This window comes from Homalodisca vitripennis, chromosome 1 (genome assembly GCF_021130785.1).
Source record: "Homalodisca vitripennis isolate AUS2020 chromosome 1, UT_GWSS_2.1, whole genome shotgun sequence".
In the NCBI taxonomy this organism is placed as follows: domain Eukaryota; kingdom Metazoa; phylum Arthropoda; class Insecta; order Hemiptera; family Cicadellidae; genus Homalodisca; species Homalodisca vitripennis.
This window is the reverse complement of record NC_060207.1, coordinates 143721071-143737459: the sequence shown is the minus strand read 5'-3', so window position 1 is coordinate 143737459 and position 16389 is coordinate 143721071. Positions and strand designations below refer to the sequence as shown.

At 34.6% G+C, this 16389-nt stretch overlaps 1 protein-coding gene across 2 annotated transcripts in view; it reads left to right on the top strand.

Moving 5' to 3' along the window:
* The window catches only part of LOC124372737 (ubiquitin carboxyl-terminal hydrolase 34), a 145936-nt gene that overhangs the window by 82509 nt on the left and 47038 nt on the right, over window positions 1-16389 (top strand). For both annotated transcript variants that reach the window (XM_046831156.1, XM_046831150.1), the window contains exons 33-44: window positions 902-1105; window positions 4389-4561; window positions 7154-7320; window positions 7891-8129; window positions 9267-9526; window positions 9672-9795; window positions 10929-11116; window positions 11539-11662; window positions 12656-12817; window positions 12969-13151; window positions 15589-15735; window positions 15886-16141. In XM_046831156.1, coding sequence (XP_046687112.1) covers window positions 902-1105; window positions 4389-4561; window positions 7154-7320; window positions 7891-8129; window positions 9267-9526; window positions 9672-9795; window positions 10929-11116; window positions 11539-11662; window positions 12656-12817; window positions 12969-13151; window positions 15589-15735; window positions 15886-16141 — 2227 coding nt within the window. The remainder of the gene's footprint in view (window positions 1-901; window positions 1106-4388; window positions 4562-7153; window positions 7321-7890; window positions 8130-9266; window positions 9527-9671; window positions 9796-10928; window positions 11117-11538; window positions 11663-12655; window positions 12818-12968; window positions 13152-15588; window positions 15736-15885; window positions 16142-16389) is intronic.

Here is a 16389-nt window from a genome sequence, read left to right as displayed (position 1 = left end):
TCTGGGCTTACATGATGTAACATTCACTACACTTATTATCACTAGTAAGTTTTTCCAATATACATAATTTCCATTATAAATTTTATATTTGCAGAAATCAAATTGATATTGGAAAATGTGTAATAATTTACGAGTGATAATAAATTAATATCTTTCCAATGCTCCAATAATCTTCATTCACTACATTATTTAGGTTTTAATGTGCTAAAGTTGGGATCATTTCGTTTCAATCAATTCTTCTCTGAAGTAGCCATTCGGCCAATAGCCATTAGTAGCAGCTAAATGTAGTAACCTATTTGTTCACGGCCTGAATTCCTACATCAGCCATAGCATATTTAAGCCTTAAGCATTACAAGAATTAAAAATATACAGGAGGTAAGGACCACTTTGTCGAACTCTTTGAAAATCCAATTCAAATCAGTAAATGTTCTAATAAAGTATTAGTGTTCTTCGTTATTTAATAAACAAGAGTACAGTTTTAGCATGTTAAAAAAAACTGTACTTGTTGCAACAATTGCAAGCCAATTTTTTTCTATTTTATATACAAAAATGGGGTTTAACCTCTTTACTTCTCTGCCCTTTATTTCTTATTGGTAATTTTTAATTTACATCTGTAGCCAGGAGTAAGGCTGAAGTTCCCTGAAATGTCTTTAAGAAAAAAATTTCAGATCTCACAAAAGTTAATATATTAAAAAATTAAACCAGTTCACATTGAAACTGACATGGTTGAACTCGGGAGGCTTAAACATTTAATTGTTTTTGTTTCTGATCATTATTCTTGGTAAAAATTCTTTAAAGACCAAATAAAGGTTATGCAATAGAATATGGTGTATTTGAAAAATTGTATCTTTTCTGGTGTAAGAGATAAGAGTAGTTTGACTCATTGTACCCTTAATTTCAGGAGAGTGAAAGGAAAGCATACAACCCTCGCAGTTTCTGTAAAGTGTACACGATGGACCACCAGCCTCTCAACACAGGCGAGCAGAAGGATATGGCGGAGTTCTTCATCGATCTAGTCTCTAAACTGGAAGAAATGACGCCGGAACTGAAAAAGCTAGTCAAAACTTTGTTTGGTGGAGTCATCAGTAACAATGTGGTATCTTTGGTAAGTCATTTGCTCTTTCACTTTTGAAAATATAATTTAAATTATGTCTCCCCAGAATAAGGGGAGACCAGCTCTGAATCATCCTCTCCAGTAAAAGCAGGCTGGGGGTGGCACACCCTAGTTGAGGCTAGCAAGAACCTCTGATACTTAGGGAACGATCCCCACTAACTCCAACAGTCATCTCCCACAGTAGACTAGACCTATCGAATTACCCTTACACCCGAGAATCTCAACGTTTACAATTAATGATGTGCCATTCCTGGTCATCCATAAGGTTGCCCAGATTTAAGTTAGACATCGGTTTTTGCTGTGCTCAGTGGAAGGTATAAACCAGCCAGAAGTGATCCCTGCTGGGTAATGTAATTATGCTACTCATATATTTCTAATCACTTTTTTTAATCCATCGGCTACTATTGATGTATATTGTCCATCAATTAGTTGGCATCGCCTTAATTACCAATGACGGGCGCCGCCCATCACGCTAAGTTCGAAATTTAGGACTAAAAAAATATTTCGTATATCAGTTATTTGGTTACTTATCCACACCCAAATAAAAACTTTTATCACAGAACGGCATAACTGACAGAATATACATTAGCTTTTGCAAACATTAGCTATTTGAAACTAACACTTTTTATTTAAATGAAACAATAAATTCAGGAAACATGTAAAACACAGCATATCAATAGAATCAGTTACTGGTAATACATTAATGCATTAATGATGCTTTTAAATTTAAAATTTTTTTAGGTGGATTGAGAAAAAAAATTCAGATTTTAATTTAAATTACTTCTTAAATTTTAGATCTGTATAATCAGATATTTTTATATCTATATAATTTTGTATTTTGATAAAATTATGAGTTAATTAAATACCATAAATATTTACTTGTTGATTTGAACATTCATGTAATTGGAGCTGCTTGTCTTTATACTATATAAAATTGTGTCTGAAACATTGATATAATTTAATACATTGTATTTAAAATAATTTAAGACATTATTATTATTATAAAAACTGGCTCATTTATATTCTTTCAGCTTAATGTTTATAAAGTTACATAATATAACATAGTAAAATAGTAATCTACCTTATGATTTTATTTATGTTATAATTCGTACATTTGGTAAATGAGTATGATGCATTTATTTATTATATTAAAAATAGTGTAATGCTGAAATTCATAACTCATCATCATCATCATCGTTAGACGTTTCCGTTCTCACGGGTCGTCGTACACAGCCTCCTCCACTTTAGTCTATCGTTCCATGTCTCCTCTTCATCCACCTGTATTTTCTGTAGTCCCCTTCTCTCTATGTCCTTTCCCACACTTGGTCCTCCCATCTTCCTCTCGTCTTCCTCTTGGTCTTCTTCCTCCTTCCTCCTTCTTCTCCAGTGCTATTCTAGGCATTCTATTATCTCCCATCCTCTTCACATGCCCCCATCCACTGTATTCTTCTTCCTTCCATTGTCTCTTGCAGTGAAACTAACCTTCAATCTTTCTCTGGTTATTTCGTTCCTTATTCTATCTCTTCTTGTAGTCTTCTCTATCCCTCTTAAAAATCCTCATTTCTGCAGCTTGCAATCTGCTTAAATCATTTTTAGTCCACGTCCCACGTCTCTGCTCCATATAATAAAATTGTTGGAAATAAGATTTTATACATCAATACTTTTTGATTCTTTCCCAATGTTCCAACTCCACACAATCTTTCTTTACCATATTGAAAAACTTTCCACTCTTCCATATTCTGTTTTCCTATCTCTTCTCTTATTGTGCCCCTATCTGTTATGATACTTCCTAAATAACAGAATTCCTTCACCTTTTCAAGTCTTTTTCCTTCAACTAACACGTCTTTGTTATTTCCATCCCTTCTCTCTACTTTCATTACTTTACATTTTTGTATGTTCATCTCTAAACCATATTTTCTTCGCCACTTTTGCCCATTTGTTTAACTCCTCGTTCTAACTCTTCTTCCCCTATTTTCCCATAACATTATGTCATCCCGCATATGCTAATTGTCTTAAGTTCTTCTGCTCCTCCTGTTTCCTTGTACTTCTAGAATAATTTCATCCATTATAATATTGAAAAGGAAAGGTGACAATATGCTTCCCTGCCTTACTCCTCTCTCTGTTTTAAAAGTATCTGTATATTTTTCTTCAATTCTTACCCTGTTTTTTACATATGCCGTACAGGTTCTTTATTCTTTTCTACTATTCCCTCACGCAATCCTTCTCTTTCTCATACTCTCCCATATCCTTTCTCTCAGTACCTTATCATATGCCTTCTGTAGGTCTATAAACGCTACCATTGTATCTTTTCCGTATTCCCACCTCTTTTCTAACACTTTGTCTCATCACAAAAACAATAGCATCCACCGTTGACCTACCTTTCCTAAAACCACATTGCTCCTCTCTTCCTGTTTTCTTCCAGTACTGGTCTAATTTTCTGCAACAGTATTTTTTCATAAATTTTTTTGTGTATGGCACAACAAAGTTTATTCCCCTGTAATTCTCCGCATTTTTTGCTTATTGCCTTTCTTAAAAATCGTCACTATTATTCCCATTTTCCAGTCTTCTGGTATCTTCTTTTTCCTTCCAAATCACTCTCATCACTCTGTACAACCATTGAATTCCCAATGGGCCCCGCCGCCTTTATCATCTCAGCCGTCAGCTCGTCTATTCCCGCAGATTTCCCCTCTTTCATCTCTTTAAACAAACCGCTTTTTCCAATTCGCACATACTAAAATCCTCTTCATCTTCTGTTTTCCTCTGTCATATCTCTCTTCTTTTCCTCTTCATTTTCTGTTCCCTTTCCAGTAGTTCCTTAAAATACTCTTTCCACGTCTTCAAAACCTCTTTCTCCTCCCTCTAAGTCCAACCCCTCGTCCTCGTCGTGAGGGACGGGCAACGGCTCAAAGAGACGGCTAACGGGGCTCTGGTGAAGCTACGTCAGGTCTAGCAAGCCGGTAGTGGATAAAACTTGCTTTCAAAAATAAGAATAAAAAAATTCATAACTATGCATGTCAAAACATATACTGTGTTGATTTGCTCGACATGAAAATGTATTTTTAACTTGAAAAAATGTCAATAAGAGATTTAGTTACCTTTTATTGGGAAAAATATCAAATCTAAATTTACTTCAAGATATGGTGGTCCAAGGATTCAATCTGCCTGCTTCTAATGTAAAAGTTTGATTTTGAACTATTACTCAGTTCTTTAATAATTGTTAAGCCGTAGAGCAAAAGTGTAAAGGCAATAACTGAACCGTTTGCGTTTTCTTTAGGACTGTGATCATGTTAGTCGTACGCTAGAAGAATTCTACACAGTGCGTTGCCAAGTGGCAGACATGCGCAACCTATATGAGAGTTTGGATGAAGTCACTGTGAAAGACACCCTGGAGGGTGATAACATGTACACATGTTCACAGTGCGGCAAGAAAGTTCGGGCTGAGAAGAGGTTAGTAACACTTTTTTTACTTTGTGACACAATTTTAATACACGTACTGCAGGCAATATTGTACGTATACTAATAGAACTTACATTTCTTTGCAATATTACCTCGCATTGTGTTGTATTCTAGATTGACACATCAAGACCTTTTCAAACCATACTTAAACTGTATGGCAACTCCTAAATTCTTGTCATGGACTCACAGACCATAGTAACCATGAAGTAGTTGGTCTACAGCGTACTAGATGCAAAAAGCCTACCATGTTTTGGTAACTTAATTTTTGTTAAAACATAAAACATATAAACATGTTTACACACATGTTGTGTTAAATATGTAAACATATTTTTGTTTACATATGTATGTAAAGCATCATAAGCTTAAAATTAAAATTGTAAAATGAAATCTCAAGACAATTATTTTTGATGGCCTCAGAAAATAATTGGTTTAACCAAATTGTGTAATCATATTAAATATAGGTACATGGGATAAATTTCCAACTTGAGTGTGAATAATGGAATAGTTTGTTTTTTAAGATGTTTACACAAGCTCATTATAAATACAGATACAGAGTTTCATTAGTTGCCTTAAATTAAATTTGATTTTTACCAAAAGTACAAATATTTTGCATGTGTAAAGTCTGGTTTTGTAGTCTAAGGAGATTATGTTATTGTACTCATGGATAGGATCAATGTTGTAATAGGGTCTATTCACCATTACTAAGTGGAATACCGTTGTCAATACTGATTAGTAACAAATTTAGGCCTAAAAACTTTAGTATTGATTTGTTACAAAACACGTCAATGTTAATAACAAAAATAGATACATTAAAATTATAAACATACGAGGCACGTCCAGAAAGTAAGTGTACTGGTACTCTCACAGCTGCAGGGAATACATTTCTGACATGTTGGCAATACTGGCGCGTAGCCCGAGTCCTCCCCTTCAAAACGAGACCAATCCGAGGTTAGCGTATTGAAAACTCTTGACAAAGTAGCATCTCTCGTGAAAAATGTTGATCGTATCTTCCGCCAAGTGCGAAATTCACGCTCAGGTTGGAATTTATAATGAGGTGAAAATTGTTTACGGTAATGGAGCTATGAATCGTACGAGCGTGCACAAGTGGTGTCACGAGTTTCAAAATGGCCGTACTTCCGTGCATGACGATCAGAGGAGCGGAAGACCAACTGTGACTATCAAAAAATGCGATCAGTGACGATCGCAGATTGACGTTAGATGAACTTTCTGCGATGTTTTTGCAAATCTCCAGATCTCTGATACACGAAACAATCACAGAAACTCTCGGATATCTGAAATTGTCTGCTAGGTGGATCCAAAACAGCTGAGAGAACAGCAAAAGTTGAATTGAGTGCAGAGCTCCAGAGTTTTTGGAACGCTACGAACTCGAAGGTGATAATTTTCTCTATTCTATTGTCACTAGAGATGAAACTTGGGTTGCCCACTACACGTCTGAAACTAAGAGGCAGTCTAAACAGTTTTCACCTCAAATTTCAACCGGAGCTTTTCCCCTCACAACGAGGTACCCAATGACGGTGCGAATTTTCCACGTGGCAGGAGACATGATCGACATTTTTCGCGAGAAATGCTATTGTGTCAAGAGTTTTCAACACACTAACCTCGGATTGGTCTCGTTTTGAAGGAGAGGATTCAGGCTACACGGCAGTGTTGCCAACATGTCGAAAAAGTGTTCCCTACAGCTGTAAGAGTACCAGTACACTTACTTTCTGGACGTGCCTTGTATATTTGACTTCTAGCTCCAAGTCAGGAGATGCATAAATGAATATTCATGATATAACAGAGATGTACTGCTGTAAAACATGATGCACTCAACCTGTGTTTCTGATGTAGCACATAACAATGGGAAATGTATGTAATTCTGTTGTGCTTTCAAAACATACACTGTCAAAAAAACATTATTTAAAATTGTAATATTAATACAGCACATATTTTTATCTCGGAAATAAGAGATGTTTATTATTTTGCTTTAAAGCAAAGTGACAAAGTCTCTACCTTATTGAAAATATTGTTAAAATTTTGTATTTTAAAAAGCAAATTATCTGTAGGCTTAGATTGCCTGAAATAGTAAGTTAAATATGTGTTTTTCTTAATTACCTATGTTTCACATCATTATAAAGTGCTTTTCTTCACGTCTGTTCTAATCCACTAACCACAGAACTGGCCAGTTTATTTTCCTAAGCTGGTAGGCCTATTTTGGCTAATTTGCAGTTTTCATTTTACCGTTTTGAGTCAAGTTGTTTTCACTTTAAAATATGCTCATACATGGGATTTTCAGTGTGAAGTATATAAATTGGATATGTTGTTTAAAAGCTTAGTTGTTTCACACAAAAAAACCACACACAAAAGTATTGTAAACAATATTTTGTTGAAAACCTGTTACTTTATAGTTTTCTAGTTACTACAAAAATATTTACTTTCACCAATCAAGGAAGTTATGTTTTTATCATAATTATATTTATCTTACATAAATGTATTGCTCACACACCCACACAGTGAAACATTATTCAACTCAATCCTTAAATTCATTTACCACATTACTCATAAATTATTTTAAAATTTCAGAGCGTGCTTCAAGAAGTTACCCAATATTCTGTGCTTCAACACGATGAGGTACACGTTTAACATGGTCACAATGCTGAAGGAGAAGGTGAACACTCATTTCTCGTTTCCACTTAGGCTGGACATGTCTGGCTATGTAGAGAAACACCTCATGCCACAACAGTACCAAGGTAGATTATCTCATGTTTAATGTACAACTTGTGTAAAGCAAAACATGATTTGAGAGACAAACGACAGATTACATTAGACTACCAGATTATCCACCAGATATGGATCTGATTTAATTTTTAGCTAAACCAGGTGTAAATCTGGATCTAGATGGTATTGGCTGTACAAGGTTGTATAGTTGAAATTTCTGAGAGCCAAGGTCAATAACAGTGTTAATATGTGAACATATTAAGCATGCATGTTAATATACTCCATATTTTGTTGCACCAGTTCCTTAGTTCGTTATTATGAGTATAACCACAAACATTTTCATTAGAATGAGATCCTAACTGTTAAATGGTAAATTTTACATCTGATCTAAATCAACATCAAAGTTTTAACTGTCACTTACAGTATTATAAACAAGATTAAAAATCTTCAGAAAAAAATCATTCTTTTTCGTAGATGATAATATACCATAGTTAAGCAAAACCTTTCCAAGCAGACAGAAATATTTAGAAAAAATTAGACAGTACATTTATTCACTCATAAAATATTACTATAGTAAAAAGTAATATTTGTAATTTTTTCAGAGGAGAAAGACCAAGAAAGCAAGGAACAGGATAAGGATGAAAAGGAAAAGGAGGAGGAGGAGTGCTATGAATATGACCTAATTGGTGTGACAGTACACACAGGCACGGCAGATGGTGGTCATTACTACAGTTTCATCCGCGATCGTGCCCGCGATAAGTGGTTTCTCTTCAACGATGCTGAGGTCAAGCCTTTCGACCCTAAGCAGATTGCGGCTGAGTGTTTTGGTGGGGAAATGACGGTGGGTGGGAAAGGATTGCTTTTACTTTATTTAAATAATAATAAACCCTCTTGTAAAGAAATAGATTGAACCTATGAGCAGAAAAGTTAACAGTATATTGTTTTTGTGTTTTCATTGTATTTTAATAACAAAAGCAGTTTTTTTATTACAAAATGTTTTTTATATAGCCTGTGTTTCCTAATGACTCCTTTTATAATGAATTTTCTAAGAAAATACTTGATTTTTAATGACATTTTGAATTGAACGTTAATTTACACATGTTTAGCTTTTCAGAAAATACAGTAGTTGTTTGATTAAATTATGTTTTCACTAGTTATTTATAAAATTTCTAAAAATAATTCTTTTTTTAGCAGGAAACAGATATTTACAAGAAAAATACATATTTATCTTTGCTAGCTAATTTATATTGATTTTAGAGCTAGTATTATCGGTTTGTAGTTTCTAAATTACCACTTCTAATTTTTTTAAATCCCAAGAAATTGAAATATAAAACAAATTTACAATGGTAAAATGTTGTAACTGAAAGAAAATAGAAAAGGAGCTCCCTTAAATTCTTTTATTTGTAATTATTGTTATGAAATCATTTTGTATGACTCTTAGCCTCTGTTCAATATTTAATAGTCCCTCCTTAGCAAATAACTCCACATTAAGCCTTTAATGTACCATAGCAAAAAACAGCATTTGTTACAATCTTTTATCACATAAATTTTGCAAATTTATACTGTGGTCCACCAAATGAAAGGTCTTTTTAAAATCTATGAAAAGATCAGTAAATTTTCTACCTTCATTTAAGCAAGATAGAATAAATCATGTCTATAACATTAATAAGAGCATCTTCCGTATATCTATCTTTCCTGAAACCATGCTTTCCCTTCTACTTTCCAGATGAACTCTATTATTATTTTGTACAGATATGTAATATAAAACCATTAATCAATTGTATCTAGATAGAACTGAATTGCTTATTAAGCCTCTTATGGCGTTAACATGACTTCAATGGCAAAAATATATTGAGCCTGTTTCATCATTAACCTGATACCTTTTACCTATATTGTTTCACTATTTCTACTACTCTTTTATAATTTTTTAATGCTTTCATTATCAGAAATGATTTGTATCTAAGGATTTGTTTTTCAGAGCAAAACATATGATTCGGTAACCGACAAGTTCATGGATCTGAGTTTTGAGAAGACAAACAGCGCTTATATGTTATTCTATGAGCGCACACCTAGTGAGCGTGGTGGAGGGGAGGGTGGCTCCAAGGAGGATATGGCAGTTACACAGACTCCAGCGGCTCCTCAGGCTATCACACTGTCCAAGGAACTGGAGGACTGGATATGGCAGGACAATATGCACTTCCTCAGGGACAAGAATATCTTTGAACACACCTACGTACAGTTAGTATGGATTTGTTAGTTGTGACAAATATAGTTTTTAAAATTTGTCAAGCTGACAGTTCTTTATCTGAAAGGCTTGGCTTCTGAATTAAAGTATAACACAATAGCCAATGTAATTCTCTTAAGAAATAATGTCTCTCCACAGGTTCATGTGGCAGATTTGCGGTTATGTCTCACAGACTCTGGATAATCCACAAGAGGTCATTGAGATGGCTGCACAACTTTCCACCACCTTCTTTATCGAGACATTCATCCATGCCAAAGAAAAGGTGACAAATTAATTAACTTTAACCAACAGAGTTTGAATTGTTGGTAACTAAGTAGTATTATTTATATTAAAGAAATGTTTACTGTTTTCTGAATAACTTTTTAAATGTGAACTCATTTTCAAATTTTAAAATAAATCAGGTTTACCAAAGTAAAATGTTACCAAATTTAATGGGACAACAGAGATAATTTGATTATATATGAATATGATTAATATGGAATAATACACAATATTGTCCTTTTTATAGAAAAACCACATGTTAAGCAAGAAGTACACTGCATATCCATGATAATACTGTGCTGCTTTGTTTTATACTTCATTTTATTTTGAGGTCATTATTAATTTATGTGAGTAAAATATTTAAAATATTTCTTTTTTTTCAGAATCATATTGATTAGCAGGGAAATTTGGTTAATCAAGTTGCATTTAATCGAGAGTCTGTTGTATAATCTATAATAAAAAACCATGCTTGTTAAATATGTTCAGAAAGAAAGCATTATTAACAATATGATATGGTAACATACATTTATGTATCCATTGTACAAAATTATGCAGTTGGATGCACAAATGTAAATTAATATTAATTGAGATTTCCTTTTTGATACTATAATGAAAGAACAAATTTTTCTTTTAAAGTGTATAATGAAAGAACAAATTTATATCTTTCAAGCTTTGTACTAGTCACTCAAAAAGTATATACAAAATATTTATTTGATATACTAGAGCTTAAAAAGTTGGTACATGTATAAACAATTGCATATAAAACGAAAATATAACATTTCCCATGTATAAACAATGGTTTTAATTCAATGGTTTTTACATAATCAAATTTACATTTTCGGACATAATTTTTTTCTACATATAAATATACATACATGTACTATTACATTTTTTGCAGGCCTAAGTATGTATTTTTCAATATTTATGTCTGAACTTTTAATCACAAACAATATGTAATCATTTCTTATTGATGGAATTATAATTATTCTGCAACATTTTATTCCAGCATCAAAATACCACCATCATTATACATCTTTACTCTGTGTATTGTCCACACAGACCTGGAGGATAGTTCATTCATTACATTCACTCACAGTTATCGTAGTTGACATGATGGAATGATGTTTGTTGCAGCCAACAATGGTGCAGTGGGTGGAGTTACTAACGAAACAGTTTAACACGTCACAGAACGCCTGTGAGTGGTTTCTTCAGCACATGGCCCACAACAACTGGTGGCCTGTGCAAATCCTGATCAAATGCCCTAACCAGATGGTGCGGCAGATGTTCCAGAGGCTATGTCAACACGTGATACAGCTGCTCAGGTATTCTTTGTGTAAAATTGATTTTTGACAGAGCAACAAAGTTTTAGACATATACTGTGTATTTTAGTTTTTTATTCATACCATGATGGTAAATGTCTGAAAATCTGTCATCTGCTCCTGGTACCTTTCCTTATGTTTTTCGTGAAGACAGGCTTTTCCATTTACACCATTAGGAATTAACCATTTCCGTTCAAGGATCGGAAGAGCTCCACCATACAAAATATACACAAACTTTAATGTTGGTCAACTTTGCTCTTACTGTTAAATGTACTGTGCTTGCATATAGATAAAAATATAATCTTTTTTTATGATATAAATATATATTCTGTATATAATATATATATATATATATATATATTGACTGTATAAATGAAGGAGATAAAATGAAATCGTTGAATCACTCTTGAGATGATTTGTCTTAGGCCCAACCACTCTCAACTGTTTCTCAAGATGGACTCAGATGATGATGGCATGGAGGAGTGTGACCCAGACAAGATCGGCTACCTCAGCTGTGTCACCATGTTCATCCGCATGTTGCTGTCACTGGTACTGTTCTCACTGCTTCTCTCTTTTCAGTTTTACTGATTTTAGTACTCTGTGGATGTTCATCTGTGTTATCCACTTTGAATTCTTTTGAATAATATGTTTTATTGAAAATTTTGCTCAGTAAGAAATTAGGTTTAGCATTTCAAGCATTTGTTATGGCTAACATTGCTTGTATTATGGCACACCTCACACCTTTGTATTATGGCATTTTACAATATAGGAAAAATCACAACATATGTTCAAAATGTAATTTTTTTAATACTATTCTAGAGTGACTAATAATTTTGTTTCAAAGTATACAAGATAAAGTGGTGCAATTAAAATAAAATAAATTGAAATATTTATCGGCAGAGCCTTGGTGAAACTCATCATTCAAGAGGTTGGACAAATTTTACTTTATTTCTGTCCGTCTGAAGAACGAACGGACTTATGGACTTGAAATTTTACATGAAGCTTCATTTATACATAAGCAACATTGGATAGTGGTGATGGTACTTGTCACTCCATGGGATTTGGCTTAGAGTTAGAAAAGATTTTTGCATTGGTCTTGGGGGTAACCAACATGATGACAGTGAGAAAATAATGGATTAAATAAATTCGTACACAAACTGAGAATGCTTTTTCATACAATGTTTGTACAAACTTTTCGTACAACCTCAGGAAAGACGTTACGCGACACATGGTGTGGTATACTCCTGACTTGTCCAGTATTAATAATTAATTACACTGTCTGCCATCTTTTATATTTTTATTCAGAAATGATAAGTAAAATGTACTGCTTATTTTATTTCAATTTCCTAAATGGATAGGATAACTCTTATGACATTCAGTAACAACGCATTTGTATTTTTGTAGCCATTGGCCCTTGAATCAGATTTCAACATTGTTACATAATTCGTATGAGCTATGTAATTACATAATTTGATGGTAATTATGTCATGCTCAGTAGGTTTTGATGTACAGTGAACTAACTTTATACTTGTGTTTGTTTAGATGGAACATGGAGCCAAACCTCACCTGAAACACCTGACTGAATATTTTGCCCTTCTGTATGAGTTCAGCAAGATGGGTGAAGATGAAAGTCAGTTCCTAATATCCATCCATGCTATTTCCACCATGGTCAACTTTTACCTAGGACAGAAAAGTCATGACTATGTAAGTTGAGCTCAAATTTTTATCATTTTTATTTTTTTAAATTTGTGCGTGATAAGAATCAATACACCCATAAACATATAAACAATATAATATTTGTTGTAAAACTATACTTGTATGACTGATTAAACCTGTAAACAATGCATATTATCAGGTGGAAGTTGTGAGTGAGGAAGAAGAGGAGGAGGAGGTGGTGCCACTGCCTACAGACAAGTACAAACCTCAGTCTCTGGACAAGATGATCACACTAATTGCCCTATTAGTGGAAAAGTCGAGAGGTCCTGATCACAATCTTCGCCTCTCAGCAGCGGACTACAGTGTCATTGCTGGTACCAAGGTACGTAATTTTCCGATTGTCTCTTAAAACCTTTATGGCTAGGCGCAGATATGTATCAGTGGTGGCACATACATTTTGGATTGGCATGGCCATTCACCAATTTATTAGCATTGTAACAGATAGAAATTCCAGTTTCCTTAAAAGCAAACATTAATAAGAGCAATGAAAAAGACAGTAAAGTTGTAGGACTAATTTAAATATTAATACGTTGCTCAGTTAAAACAAACTTTGTATATTAGGACAAATTAAAAAAAAAATACAAATCGAATTATAGTGCTTTTACAAAACTCTGTGGATAACACAATTTTACTAAGTAATTTTGTCTAATCAAACAATAAAAAAGATTTTACCTTAATTATAATGTATAACAGAGGATAAACGTATACAATCAAGCATTTTGTACTACAAGTAATATTGCCCTAAAATGTCTTAAAAACAAACAAAAATATGTTAGTGCTATTTATAAATTCTGTTTCGGAAGCATTATTACATTTTTATTTTTCTATTGTGTGGGTGCTTTTTACAATTAATATTAATCAGATTGTGATGGCTCTATTATCACATAATTTGCCATTCCGTAATATACAAATTATACACAGCCAATATACGAGGGCTGTTCAGAAAGTAACCTCCGGTTGGTCACAGTGCGGGTAGTGGAGGGGAGTAGCGCGCCATCTGTGCATTCACGCACTAAGCAGGTCAGTCGGCATCAAGCTGTAGTCGAGTGAACATCGTACCTGCGCTAGTTTAGTTTTTGTGGCAGTTTGAAATGTGTGCTGCAATAGAAAATACCGCCAAATGTGAAGTGCGTGCTGTTATACGGTTTTTTACAGCCAAAGGATACTCTGCAGCAGCTATTCATCGTGAGCTTTGTGCCGTGTACGGACCACAAGTTATGAGTGAAGGAGTTGTCCGTGAATGGGTACGTTTATTTAAAAGTGGACGAGAAAACGTTCATGATGAAGAGAGGAGTGGTAGACCATCCTTGGTGACTGACGAACTCGTTCAGACAGTTGATGCAAAAGTTCGTGAAAATCGACGTTTCACAATGGCGGAGTTGTCTACTGATTTTCCACAGATTTCTAAGACTCTTTTGTACGAGATAGTGACAGCAAGATTGGGTTACCGTAAGTTATGTGCACGATGGGTGCCCAAAATTCTTACCGACCACCACAAAACTCAAAGAATGGCCTCTGCATTAGACTTTCTGTCACGTTATGCGGACAAAGGAGAACCATTGTTAAACAGAATCGTGACCGGTGACGAAACCTGGATTAAGTACGTAAACCCTGAGACAAAAGAACAATCAAAGATGTGGGCACATTCAGATTCGCCTACCAAACCAAAAAAAGCCCGGCAAGATTTTTCTGCCAGAAAACTGATGGCAACGGTGTTTTGGGATGCCAAAGGGGTGTTGTTGGTTTGAATTCATGGAACGTGGGACGACCATTAATCAAGACGTGTACTGTGAAACACTAAAAACATTACGACGGGCTATACAGAACAAACGCCGTGGTATGCTGACTTCCGGTATCGTTTTTTTGCACGATAACGCCCGTCCTCACTCTGCTTGCAGAACAACAGCCCTTCTTAAGTCCTTCAAGTGGGACGTTTTCAACCATCCACCTTACAGCCCAGATCTGGCGCCAAGCGACTATCACCTCTTCATGCATATGAAGAAATGGCTCGGGTCCCAGCGGTTTGATGACGACGAAGAGCTCAAAGATGCGGTCACAGGCTGGCTCAAGGCACAGGCGGGTGATTTTTATGCAGAAGGAATTTCAAAGCTTGTGAAGAGATACGATAAGTGCCTCAATCGTGATGGAGACTATGTCGAAAAATAGTGCAAAGATGTAGTTGTAAGATGTATATATTAAAATATTTTTACTTAACTTGGTGTATTTTTTTCAATCGACCGGAGGTTACTTTCTGAACAGCCCTCGTATTAAGTTCAGATAAAACTAATGTGAGTTTTTTTTCCTAAATAAGAACTTGATTTAACCAATTGCATAATACCTCCGATTGCCATTCAACGGATATTCGTTGAAGTGGTCTGCCCACTTATTTATTTATAATAAGTAAAGAATCAAGTATCAATGTGATTCATATACTATTCAGAATCTAGAATCGAGACCACAACTTTGGCCCAGAATTGATTTTTTTTATTGGCCCATCACTAATTTCAACAATGTAATGCAATTTTAAACCAAATAATTTAATATTTTGTAAACAATATGAAACCCATAACATTCCTTATCAAATGCTTTATTTCCTCACTGAACTTTCCGAATTCCCTTAAAACCACTTCCTCAAAATTCCCTTCTGGTCATTACCAACATCACCTCCTTCTACATTGGTGTCATCCAATTTCATACTCTGATAAAGTTTGTAACTTGTCCTCAAAGAGACTTTCTCAGGTACTTTTATTCTGTTGCAGGGCTTTCCGTTCTTATTTCAACAAATCAAAGACTGTATCAACCTACACCAGACGAGGAACCTGATCTTCTCTCTGTGTCGCTGGAACGAGAGGTTAGCTAGTCACATCGTTGCAATGATCTTCTCGGCCATCCACAAGTTTTCTGATGTAAGAATTCAATGGTTATTTCAATGTGTTAAAATTGTATTAAAGCTTACAAGCTTACTTATTGTAGCTTACTTTAAATTCTTTACAGTATTAGTTGTTTATTCATTACAGTCTATTTTTCCAAAAGTCTCTCACAAGTTTTTATAACAGATGTGTCAGCCGTTCTTCAAGTTGCTGACATTACTGGTAGAAGTGACGAATGTGGGGCCGCCAGGATTGCCGTGTTTCACGGAGTTGGTGTTGGCTCGCATGTTGGAAGTGATGGAGGTGACTCCGCAGAGTGCGTTCGACTGGTTAGCAATGCAGGTGCCTCGCAACAAGATTGCGCATGCATGGGTCATGACAGGTCTGGAGAACTGGTTACAACATTATCTTCTTGCTCACAACAACCAAAGAGTTCGTTCTGGTAAGTATGGTATGAGTCTCTCTATCATAAAATTTAAGAAGTGATATATATATATATATATAATTGTTTTAGTGTAGTACTTTTTTTATTAAAGATTAGAGAAAAATTAATCTTTAACTTTTTACTGCATTAAAAAAGTGTTTTCTCATTTGCATTCAAGTAGTTACATCATGTAACAAATTTCCGTTAAAAATAACATTGATGGCAACAATAAAAGAACATGCGAGATTTGCATTAAACATATACGA